Source organism: Rhinopithecus bieti, unplaced genomic scaffold, assembly GCF_001698545.2.
Source record: "Rhinopithecus bieti isolate Rb0 unplaced genomic scaffold, ASM169854v2 scaffold_29378, whole genome shotgun sequence".
NCBI classification, from domain to species: Eukaryota; Metazoa; Chordata; class Mammalia; order Primates; family Cercopithecidae; genus Rhinopithecus; species Rhinopithecus bieti.
In genome coordinates this window covers 1,121,592-1,133,040 of record NW_016813019.1, presented here as the reverse complement: position 1 = coordinate 1,133,040, position 11,449 = coordinate 1,121,592, and the positions used below count along the sequence as shown (strand labels likewise).

The 11,449-nt window shown below is 48.9% G+C and overlaps 1 protein-coding gene across 14 annotated transcripts in view; it reads left to right on the top strand.

Annotated features, from left to right (window-relative positions):
* IL17RC (interleukin 17 receptor C) overlaps positions 1–11,449 on the top strand; it is a 19,814-nt gene that overhangs the window by 5,868 nt on the left and 2,497 nt on the right. For 6 of the 14 annotated variants that reach the window (XM_017847475.1, XM_017847468.1, XM_017847463.1 and 3 more), the window contains 11 exons: positions 854–965; positions 1,288–1,332; positions 4,233–4,372; positions 4,584–4,643; positions 8,472–8,526; positions 8,617–8,798; positions 8,891–8,941; positions 9,837–9,885; positions 10,016–10,137; positions 10,387–10,446; positions 10,885–10,933. In XM_017847475.1, the coding sequence (XP_017702964.1) occupies positions 854–965; positions 1,288–1,332; positions 4,233–4,372; positions 4,584–4,643; positions 8,472–8,526; positions 8,617–8,798; positions 8,891–8,941; positions 9,837–9,885; positions 10,016–10,137; positions 10,387–10,446; positions 10,885–10,933 (925 nt within the window). The remainder of the gene's footprint in view (positions 1–853; positions 966–1,287; positions 1,333–4,232; positions 4,373–4,583; positions 4,644–8,471; positions 8,527–8,616; positions 8,799–8,890; positions 8,942–9,836; positions 9,886–10,015; positions 10,138–10,386; positions 10,447–10,884; positions 10,934–11,449) is intronic. The other 8 variants (XM_017847471.1, XM_017847470.1, XM_017847464.1 and 5 more) reach the window with 3 other exon arrangements.

The window sequence follows — 11,449 nt, the reverse complement described above, 5'->3', positions numbered from 1 at the left end:
AAAAAAAAAAAAAAAAAAAAAAAGAATAGTCCCACCTCATATGACTGTTATGAAAATTAAACTAAGTTGATACCTGTAAAACACTGGATGTAATGCCTGGCACTGAAGAATTTCGATAAATTTAATTCTTTTGTAATCCTCAAAGCTACCTGATGAACTAGGCATTATTATTATCCTCATTTTCCAGATAGAGAAAGTGAGGCTTGAAAAGGGGAGGTCTGTGGGCTGGATGCACTTCTCTGTACTCTTGGACCAAAAGAAGAGTCCTACCATACATACCATGATATATTTACCATGGTGTAAGTACCACGGGGCAGGGTGTTGGGGCTTCTCCCTGCCTCAGGAGGCCACATGTGCTTGGAAGATCTATTTCCACTGGGGTCAAATCACTCAAACCCTCCAACCTCCAGCCGCCAGCCAATATCCTTTTATCTGGAGAACTATAGATTGGGAGAACATCTGCTTGGTCCATGTCACAAGTAGTTGTAAGGAACACTGAGGCACTGGGTTGAATGGGAGAACCACTTCTGTGGGGAGGGGCGTCCCACATGGCGCTGGGGTGTCTCATCTCCTTAGCTTTGGCCAGGTGATCTAGCACAGCAGGGTGGGGGCAGGGATTTAAATGTCTAGGGCCTTTTCCCGTCCTGGTGACACTCTTACTGAGGACATTTGCTTTAGAATTGAGGCCCCTTGAAGGAAAGGTGAATGGTAGATTTCAGGCTATACAGTATAAATACAGTCATTGGTTGTGGGAGAAGGGCAGTGAGCAGAGTGGTCCCTGCAGATGATCCCACAGCCCTTGGCCTGGATCTGAGCCCTGCACCACCAGCCTTCCCCACCCCTCTCCTCACAGGGCTCTGTAGTATATGACTGCTTCGAGGCTGCCCTAGGGAGTGAGGTACGAATCTGGTCCTATACTCAGCCCAGGTACGAGAAGGAGCTCAACCTCACACAGCAGCTGCCTGGTAAGTGGACCCCCAAGTCCTGGCCCCATAGCCTCTGTCCCCTCTGGTCACTCCCCCTCCTGCTTTCACCCTCTTCTACCTCCATCCACTCTCTGGCAGGGGTCTAAGCTCTAATCCTTCCCAGAGTCAGTCCCTCGGACCTTCTCTCCCTGGGTGACGTGGCTTTCCAGCCCCTGGGGAAGGTGCTTTGAGCATGGGATAGATGTGGGTGGTATGCAGGGGATGGGGAGCCATTCTTAATGCCCTCCTGGGAGTCAGATTGCCCCCACTTCTTTCCTCGGCCCCCAGCCCCACTGGAGGCTCTTCTGTGATCTCTCCCCAGACTGCAGGGGGCTCGAAGTCCGGAACAGCATCCCGAGCTGCTGGGGTAGGGGCTAGGGCCAGTGGGCCGGGAGGAGGGAGGGGCAGGGTCTAGAGTATGAGAGACCCTTGGAGTCCACTTCTGATATGGGGTGCCACATCTCAGAAGCTCACAGAACACATTCATTCATTCATTCACACATTCATTCATTCACACATTCATTCATTCATTCATTCACACATTAATTGCAGTATCTGCTCCTCTGTGCTAAGCACTGGGAATAGAAAGATGAATCTTGGGTCAGGCTCAGTGGCTCACGCCTATAATTCCAGCACTTTGGGAGGTGGGAAGATCGCTTGAGCTCAAAAGTTCGAGACCAGCCTGGGCAACATGGCAAAACCCCGTCTCTACCAAAAACACAAAAATTAACAGGGCATCGTGGTGTGCATTTGTGGTGCCAGCTACTTGCGAGGCTGAGGCAGGAGAATCACTTGAGCCTGGGAGGCAGAGGCTGCAGTAAGCCGAGACTGCACCATTGCACTACAGCCTGGGTGACAGAACAAGACTCTCGTCTCAAAAGACAAAAAACAAAAAACAAAAAACTTGAAATAAAAGCTAAGAAAGTCAAAGGTCTGACTTTTTTCCCATGTACTATTTGGATTTTGCTTTGGTTTTATATTTTCTTTTTTATTGCGTATAACATACATACATGAAAGTATGTAAAGGGTACTGATTTTCATGTCCAGTTCTTCTTTTTTTTTGGCAGAGTCTTTCTCTGTCACCCAGGCTGTAGTGTAGTGGTACGACCTCAGCTCACTGCAACCTCCGCCTCCTGGATTCAAGTGATTCTTCTGCCTCAGCCTCCCAAGTAGCTGAATTACAGACACGCACCACCATACACAGCTAATTTTTGTATTTTTAGTAGAGATGGGGTTTCACCATGTTGGCCAGGCTGGTCTTGAACTCCTGACCTCGTGATCCTCCCGCCTCCACCTCCCAAAGTGCTGGGATTACAGTCGTGAGTCGCGGCCTCCAGCCAATTCATTTTTATGTATGTATACACTTGCATAACTAGCACCCAGATCAATACATAAATACTGTGATGTTTTCTGAATTACTAAATTTTTTCAACTTCATTTTCTTTTTGGCTTCTTAAAATTAAAGTTGGCGTGCCTCTTTGGCAACTCATTAAAGACTATTCAACACCAGAGTTTTGAAAACACAGACATATATCATGCATTTCATTTCTTCCTTCATTAAGTAGACATTGATTCATTTATTCAACAGATATTTATTGAGTAATTTCTGTGTACCAGGCAAATCCCTGGACACTGGAAATATTAATAAATCAATAAATCAAGATGACAAAAAACCCCAACCCCATGGAACTGGTGTCAGGGTCGGGGGGGCGGTGAGGAAGGACACAACAAACACATGGAGATGTGAAGAATGCAGTAAGTTAGACGGTGATTAGCGCTAAGGAGAACATTTGTGGAAGGGGTGGGGAAGGTTGGGAGTGGCAGAGGTCAGGGATGGTCTCAGTCTGGTGAGCAGAGACCTGAAAGAGGTGAGAGAGGAGCCATATATCTGAGGTAAGAGAGAATAGCCAGCACAAAGGGCCTGGGGTGGGAGTATGTCAGGGGTGTTTAAGAAATAGCAAGGAGGGGGCCAGGCGTGGCAGCTCACGCCTGTAATCCCAGCTCTTTGGGAGGCCAAGGCGGGCAGATCATGAGGTCAGGAGATCGAGACCATCCTGGCTAACACGGTGAAACCCCGTCTCTACAAAAAATACAAAAAAGTTAGCTGGGCGTGGTGGTGGGTGCCTGTCGTCCCAGCTACTCGGGAGCCTGAGGCAGGAGAATGGCGTGAACCCCGGGAGGCAGAGCTTGCAGTGAGCCAAGATTGCGCCACTGCACTCTAGCCTGGGTGACAGAGTAAGACACTGTCTCAAGAAAAAAAAAAGAAATAGTAAGGAGGTCCTTAATAACACTGCAGCAGAGTTATTAAGGACACAAGTGCCATAGGCTGCACGTGGTGGCTCACGTCTGCAATTCCAGCACTTTGGGAAGCTGAGGCAAGAGGATTGCTTGAGGTCAGAAGTTCAAGACCAGCCTGTCCAACATGAACGAAACCCCATCTCTACTAAAAATACAAAAATTAGCCAGGCATGGTGATGCATGCCTGTAATCCCAGCTACTCAAGTGGCTGAGGCAAGAGAATCGCTTGAATCCAGGAGGTTGAGGTTGCAGTGAGCTATCGCACCACTACACTCCAGCCTGGGCAACAGAGTGAGACTGCCCCTCAAAAAAAAAAAAAAAAAAAAAAAGGACACAAGTGTCAAGAGTTGAGATCAGAAAGGTCACAGTTCTGAGCAGAGGAAAATGACTTGTTTTAAAGAGGTTACAGATCTGGCCGGGCGCGGTGGCTCAAGCCTGTAATCCCAGCACTTTGGGAGGCCGAGACGGGCGAATCACGAGGTCAGGAGATTGAGACCATCCTGGCTAACGCGGTGAAACCCCGTCTCTACTAAAAATACAAAAAACTAGCCGGGCGACGTGGCGGGCACCTGTAGTCCCATAGTCCCAGCTACTCGGGAGGCTGAGGCAGGAGAATGGCGTGAACCCGGGAGGCGGAGCTTGCAGTGAGCTGAGATCCGGCCACTATACTCCAGCCTGGGTGACAGAGCGAGACTCCGTCTCAAAAAAGAAAAAAAAAAAAAAGAAGTTACAGATCTTTCTGGCTGCAGAGGGAAAATAGCTGTCCTCAGACCACACATTAGGGCCTCCACAGGCTTAGCTCTGGGCAGCTGCTAGGGGCAAAGTCTGGTCTGAGGTGAGGACACACACTCTGTCCTCCAAGAGCCTCCCAGTCTAAGGGGTTTGAAAGAAACTCCAAAGAGTCAGTCAGGTATGCAGAAGAGGTGAGGAAGTCTAAGCTGTGCTCTCTCTCTTTGCCTCTCCCACCAGCCCTGCCCTGGCTCAATGTGTCAGCAGATGGTGACAATGTGCATCTAGTTCTGAATGTCTCTGAGGAGCAGCACTTTGGCCTCTCCCTGTACTGGAATCAGGTCCAAGGCCCCCCAAAACCCCGGTGGCACAAAAACCTGGTGAGGCCTCCCCCTTCCCAAGTCCATTCCCACTGTAGGCCAATGCCTGTGCAAAGGACGCAGTGCCTTATCAAAGAGGACCCTTGAAGAGGACTCACCCCAAGCAAGGGAACACTGGTGGGGGAACTTCTGTCTTCCTGGTTTCCTTGACTTTGGCCTCCTCCTCTTCCTCCTTATCTTCTCCAACCTCCTTCCTTTATTTGTTCCACAGACTGGACCGCAGATCATTACCTTGAACCACACAGACCTGGTTCCCTGCCTCTGTATTCAGGTAGGAGCAGAGTCCAGCTGGGTGCCAGAAGAGGAGTGGGAAGATGATGATGGGGGTGATCCCTGCCTTCCTGGTCTCACCATTCTTCAAACCCTTCATTGAGGTGGAGACTATGGCTCCCTGGGGTGGCTGGCCCTCCCTTGACCCTTGCTGTCCTATGCCCTTCTATTACATTCCCTGAATGCTCTCCCTGATCCTCCACAGAACTCCTACTGACACTTCATGGCCCCATTCAAATGTCACCTTCTCCTTGAAGCCTTTCCCTACTCCTCCAGTTCTGTCTTTATGTTCCCCTGGAGGGCAGAGCATGTGCTACGAACTTGGACTGGTTTGAATCTTGGCTCTTGCTATTTGCTAGTTGTGTAACCTTGGGCAAGTCACTTCACCTCTGTGAGCCTATTTCTCGTCTATAAAATGGGAATAATAACAGTAACAGCCTCTTGGGGCTGTTATAAGAACGTGTGCCACATCCAGGCTTAAATATGCTGGCTCTTTCCTCTTCCTCTGCACATTTATTTATTTTTTTAGACAAGGTCTCACTCTGTTGCCCAGGCTGGAGTGCAGTGGCACAATCATGGCACATTGCAGCCTCAGCCCCCTGGGTTCAAGTGATCCTCCTGCCTCAGCCTCCCAAGTAGCTGGAACTACTGGTGAGCACTACCATACTCAGCTAGTTTTTTTGTTTTGTGTAGAAATGCGGTCTTGCTATGTTACCCAGGCTGTTCTGAATTCCTGGGCTTACGTTATCCTCCCACCTCAGCCTCCCACCAAGTGCTGGGATTATAAGCATGAGCCACTGTGGCTGGCCCTGATTGCACTTTTTTTTTTTTTTTGAGACGGAGTCTTGCTCTGTCACCCAGGCTGGAGTGCAGTGGCGCGATCTTGGCTCACTGCAAGCTCCGCCTCCCGGGTTCACGCCATTCTCCTGCCTCTGCCTCCTGAGTAGCTGGAACTACAGGTGCCTGTGACCACGCCCAGCTAATTTTTTTGTATTTTCAGTAGAGACAGGGTTTCACCTTGTTAGCCAGGATGGTCTCGATCTCTCGACCTCAAATTCCTGGGCTTACGTTATCCTCCCACCTCAGCCTCCCAAAGTGCTAGGATTACAGGCATGAGCCACCATGACTGGCCCCTGATTGCACATTTAATTGGTCATCAGGTCTCATCCATCTTACCTCTGACATTAATGTCTCTCATTCTCTTTCCCCCTCCTCTCCATCTCAGTCCAGCTTGGGGCTCTATCATCTCTTTTCTAGACTATTTCAATACTTCCAAGCTCCCCTCCCTTCCCATCACTTTCCTGGCCTTCTGGGCCCATATTCTGTCCCCAGTGGTGCCTTTTCACTGTATTTTCCTCATGATTCCCCTTCATGAGAACACTGTTACATGCAGTGGAGCTACTTACCAAGATACACCCATCTCCCTGCCTTTTCTCAGGTGGTTCCCATTACTTCAAATACCCTCACCTCTTTCCCAAAGCTTTTCCCCAACCACCCAGCCTGTCCTAGTTCCAAATCCCCTTGCACTTCTATCTTTCCTTGTCCATTTATCACTTCATTTCTTTTATTTTCTTAAAATTTTTTCTTTTCTTTTTTTTTAGAGACAGCATCTTGCTCTGTCACCCATGCTAGAGTGCAATGGCATGAACACGGTTCATTGCAGCCTCAACCTCCCAAGCTCAAGGGATCCTCCTGCCTCAGCCTCTGAGCAGCTGGGACTGCAGGCATGGGCCACCATGCCTGGCTAATTGTTTCCTTTTTTGTGTTGTTGTTTTTTGATATGGAGTTTTACTCTTTTGCCCAGGCTGGAGTGCTGTGGCGAGTACAGTGGAGTGATCTCGGCTCACTGCAACCTCTGCCTCCCAGGTTCAAGCCATTCTCCTGCCTCAGCCTCCTAAGTAGCTGGAATTACAGGCACACGCCACCACACCTGGCTAATTTTCGTATTTTTAGTAGAGACGGGGTTTCACCATGTTGGTCAGGCTGGTCTCAAATTCCTGATCTCATTATCCGCCCGCCTCGGCCTCCCAAAGTGCTGGGATTACAGGCGTGAGCCACCGTGCCCAGCTTGTTTTCATTTTTTAATGTTTTGTGGCGATGGGCCACCACACCCAGCTCAATCACTTCCTTTCTTATTTGGGCATCTAATTTCTTCTTGTACACAACAGATGCTCAATAAATATTATGAAATGAATGAGTGCTTTACTAATTTATATAAATATTTTATCCTTACTACAAGTGTGAGTTTGTGATTTCCTTGAAGGCAAGCAAATCATATCTAATTCAAATGTAATAGCTTTGCAAGAGCCTTGCATGGTGCCTGGCATATAGCACCTACTCATTGTTTTGTTTTGTTTTTAAACAAAGTAACAGTATGAGGGTCCTCACTGTTGAATGAGTGAATAAATCTTACTGCCTCGCACAGCCACAGGACACAGCAGATGTTCATGAGATGTATGCTGTGATTTAAATGTCTTCATTGCCAAACACAATGCCTGCCACATAGTTGGTGTTCCAAACTAAAGGCTTGATGAATAAATTTATATATTACCTCTAGTGCTTAGCACAGAGTTATGCACGTAATAGGCACTCTTAAAACGTCTGTTGAAAGAATAAATGAATCTGTCCTTAGAACTTAGCACATTCCCCGACACATACCAGGTACTCACAAAGTGACTGTGGAATGAATTAAAATTAATTATCTGCCAGGCGTGGTGGCTCACACCTGTAATCCCAGCACTTTGGGAGGCCAAGGTGGGTGGATCACGAGGTCAGGAGTTTGAGACCAGCCTGGCCACCATAGTGAAGCCCAGTCTCTACTAAAAGTACAAAAATAAGCCAGGCGTGGTGATGCACGCCGGCAGTCCCAGCTACTCGGGAGGGTGAGGCAGGAGAATCACTTGAACCCAGGAGGCGGAGGTTGTGGTGAACTGAGATCACACCACTGCACTCCAGCCTAGGCAACAGAGTGAGACTTGGTCTCAATAAATAAATAAATAAATAAATAAATAAATAAATNGAAACCCAGTCTCTACTAAAAGTACAAAATAAGCCAGGCGTGGTGATGCACGCCGGCAGTCCCAGCTACTCGGGAGGGTGAGGCAGGAGAATCACTTGAACCCAGGAGGCGGAGGTTGTGGTGAACTGAGATCACACCACTGCACTCCAGCCTAGGCAACAGAGTGAGACTTGGTCTCAATAAATAAATAAATAAATAAATAAATAAATAAATAAATATTTAAGTATCCAAGGTCCCTTGTGCCTGCCATACCGCTAAGACACAATGGTAGGCACCCATTAAAAGTCTGTTGAATGGGCCAGGTGTGGTGGCTCACACTTGTAATCTCAACACTTTGGGAGGCCGAGACGGGTAGATCACTTGATCACTTGAGGTCTGGAGTTCGAAACCAGCCTGATCAACGTGGTGAAACCCCATCTCCACTAAAAATACAAAAATTAACCAGTTAGCCTGGCGTTGTGGCATACGCCTATAATCCCAGCTCCTCAGGAGGCTGAGATGGGAGAATCGCTTGAACCTGGGAGGCAGAGGTTGTAGTGAGCCAAGATTGCACCACTACACTCCAGCCTAGGCGACAAGAGCGAGACTCTATCTCAAAAAAATAAAATAAAATAAAAGTTTGTTGAATGAAAATGTTGCCAGTGCCCAGCTGGAAGAATAGATGTGAGCATCCCCAGGTTTTGTAAAAGGCAAGAAGACCCAGCACGTACTTGCGAAATATCTGCTGAATGAGTGTGTCCCCAGTGTCTAGCAGAGGGCCAGGCACATGCCCATGGAGGGGACCTGAGCAGACCCCCGTTTCCTTTCCAGGTGTGGCCTCTGGAACCTGACTCCGTTAGGACAAACATCTGCCCCTTCAGGGAGGGTGAGCTGACCGGCCTGGGGCTGGGGTTGGGGCTGGGGCATTGCAAGCGATGGGTGCCTAGCATGTGGTGACCGCACCCTTTCCTTGCAGACCCCCGCGCACACCAGAACCTCTGGCGAGCAGCCCGGCTGCGACTGCTGACCCTGCAGAGCTGGCTGCTGGATGCGCCGTGCTCACTGCCCGCAGAAGCTGCACTGTGCTGGCAGGCTCCAGGTGGGGACCCCTGCCAGCCGCTGGTCCCGCCGCTTTCCTGGGAGAATGTCACTGTGGATGTAAGTGAAGCAGAGGACACCTCCTGTGGTGAGGGGAGAGTGGGAACCAGGGTCCCCCTTTTGTGATCCCACCCATTCCTCTCTTTCCACAGAAGGTTCTCGAGTTCCCATTGCTGAAAGGCCACCCTAACCTCTGTGTTCAGGTCAGAAAGGGGTGCCGAGTGCTGGGCTGCGGGCTGGACCTGGGCAGACTCCCTAGCCAAGGGGGTCTTAGTTCTTGGGCTGCTAAAGCATAGTGGTTGCCAGCTTCCTCTTTGGGAGTTCCACTATTTACTTTAGCAGTGCGTGGGACCCTGGGCAAGTCACTTCACCTCTCTGAACGTCAGACTCCTCATCTGTTTAATGCAGATGATAATACAGTAACTGCCTCATGGAGTGGTTGTGACGATGAAATAAGAGAAGTGCTTCCCCTTAGGAATCCGTACAGACTAAATGCTCAATAAATGTAGCCACTTTTGTTATTGCTATCCTTATTCTATTTCCATACATGTAGAATGGGTTGCTCTACAGTTTCAAAGGGTGATTATAAGAATATTCACTCATTCGAGATGTTTTTAGCAGTGCGAGTCACTGTTTTAGGCACTTGTAATAGATCCTAACATCTCTACCCTCATAGAACTTATATTGTAATGGACAAAGGCAGCCAACAGACATTGTAAATAAATTATATAATATCTTAAAATTGCATATAAATACTATGGGAAAAGGATAAGGTGGGACTGGGGTTGCAATTTTTAGCACGATGGTCATGTGAGAAGGGAATCTCTTTGAGAAGGTTAGATGAAAGGGGAAAATATGCTTTGTAAGACATAAAAACAGCTTTAGGGTCAGAAGACACTTTACACAGATGACCTCACAAGGCTGGGGCAGAGAAAGATGTAGTGACTCCTAATCACCCAGCCTTGAATCCACATCTGCCTAAGGTCAGATTGAGTGCAGATTCCCAACCCAACAGGCCTTCTGTTGCCTGCCCTGTTCTGGTCTTTCTGCCTTTGGCTTTTGCTTTTCTTAGTGGCCCTAACCATGGTCTCTTCCCAGCAGGTGAACAGCTGGGAGAAGCTGCAGCTGCAGGAGTGCTTGTGGGCTGGTGAGTTGGGCCTGGGGGCGGCTGGGATAGGGCCACCTCCTAGGGGTGAAGGTCAGGGCATGGGAGGTGGGCAAGTGACCAATCCCAGCAAGGTTGGGTCTTGGTCAGAGTGGCCTCTCATCCCTTCCAGACTCCCTGGGGCCTCTCAAAGACGATGTGCTACTGTTGGAGACACGAGGCCCCCAGGACAACAGATCCCTCTGTGCCTTGGAACCCAGTGGCTGTACTTCACTACCCAGCAAAGCCTCCACGGTTAGGACTGGGTGACCCTCCTCCACAGATCTCTCCAAATGCATCTCACGCCTGGTCTCAAATTTTCACTCCATCTACCCTGTGCCGGTCTCTGGGAACACGGGGGTGACTCAGACCAGGGCCATATTCGGCGGCATCACCAAAGTCTCCCAATCCCCTCTACCCCATTCTACCCAGCTGTAGCCTGGTAGGTGCTGCCCTAAGGGTGCTACCTCCAGGTAACAGTGCCCCCATCCTTTGGCTTGGCAGAGGGCAGCTCGCCTTGGAGAGTACTTACTACAAGACCTGCAGTCAGGCCAATGTCTGCAGGTGAGCTGGTGGCAGAAGGGCCCCACCTCAATGCCCAGGGGCAACAGGCCTAAAACTAGCACTCACCTCCTGTCTATTTAGGCTTATTTTATGTTCAGCCCTGGGAAAGTTAAGAGTAGACGAAGCATAGTTCCTATCCCCAAGGAGCACACTGTTGGGTAGACACCCGTAAACAGATAACCACACCTAGAGGTGCTAAGTTTTGGGTTCCAGGGAGAGCTTCCGGGAAAAATTTCTTCCTATATGCCAGATTTGGTATGGAAGAAGTCATACCATAGGCAGTGGGCACAGCATAAACAAAGGCAGAGCAGCTGCAGGAACCTTAGCCGGGAGATATGCATAGTTGATGCTGGGAATTTGGAGATCAGGCCACCAGACCTTAGTGAATGTTAAACACCTGGCTGGTGCCCTGGATTTGGTTCTGTTTGTATCTTACAGCTATGGGATAATGACTTGGGAGCACTATGGGCCTGCTCCATGGACAAATGTGAGTATTTTAAGAACTGCCTTTCCTTTCTGTACCAGGAGCGTGGATCTTGACAGGGACCACTCTTGGGCACAGCACATGCAATGGCCTTGTCCTTCCCTGAGATCAGATAAACAGAGGGTCATTCCTTCACTCACTCAAAAAATATGATGAGAGCTTGCAGGTATCCCAGGAACACCAAAAAGATAAATAACTGCCCCCCACCCCTAGATGACTAGCAAGACATGAGCCAGTCACTTACATTTAAAGTGTGAGCTACTGAAGCACCACCAAGTGTTCAGTGCTGTAAATGCATACAATGTGGACCTGACCTGGGTGGGGTGAAGGGCTCAGGGGGAAGGTTTCAGCAAAACTCTGAAGACTGAGCTAGGGGAAGGGGGTAGAGATAGAGGGTCTTGGACAGGCAGGTTTCTGTCATGAGATAAAGATGCAGGAGCCATGTAGGGGATTTGGATCTTATGTTGAGAGCAGCAGGAGTTACAATCAAATATGTGTATATATATATATATATATTTT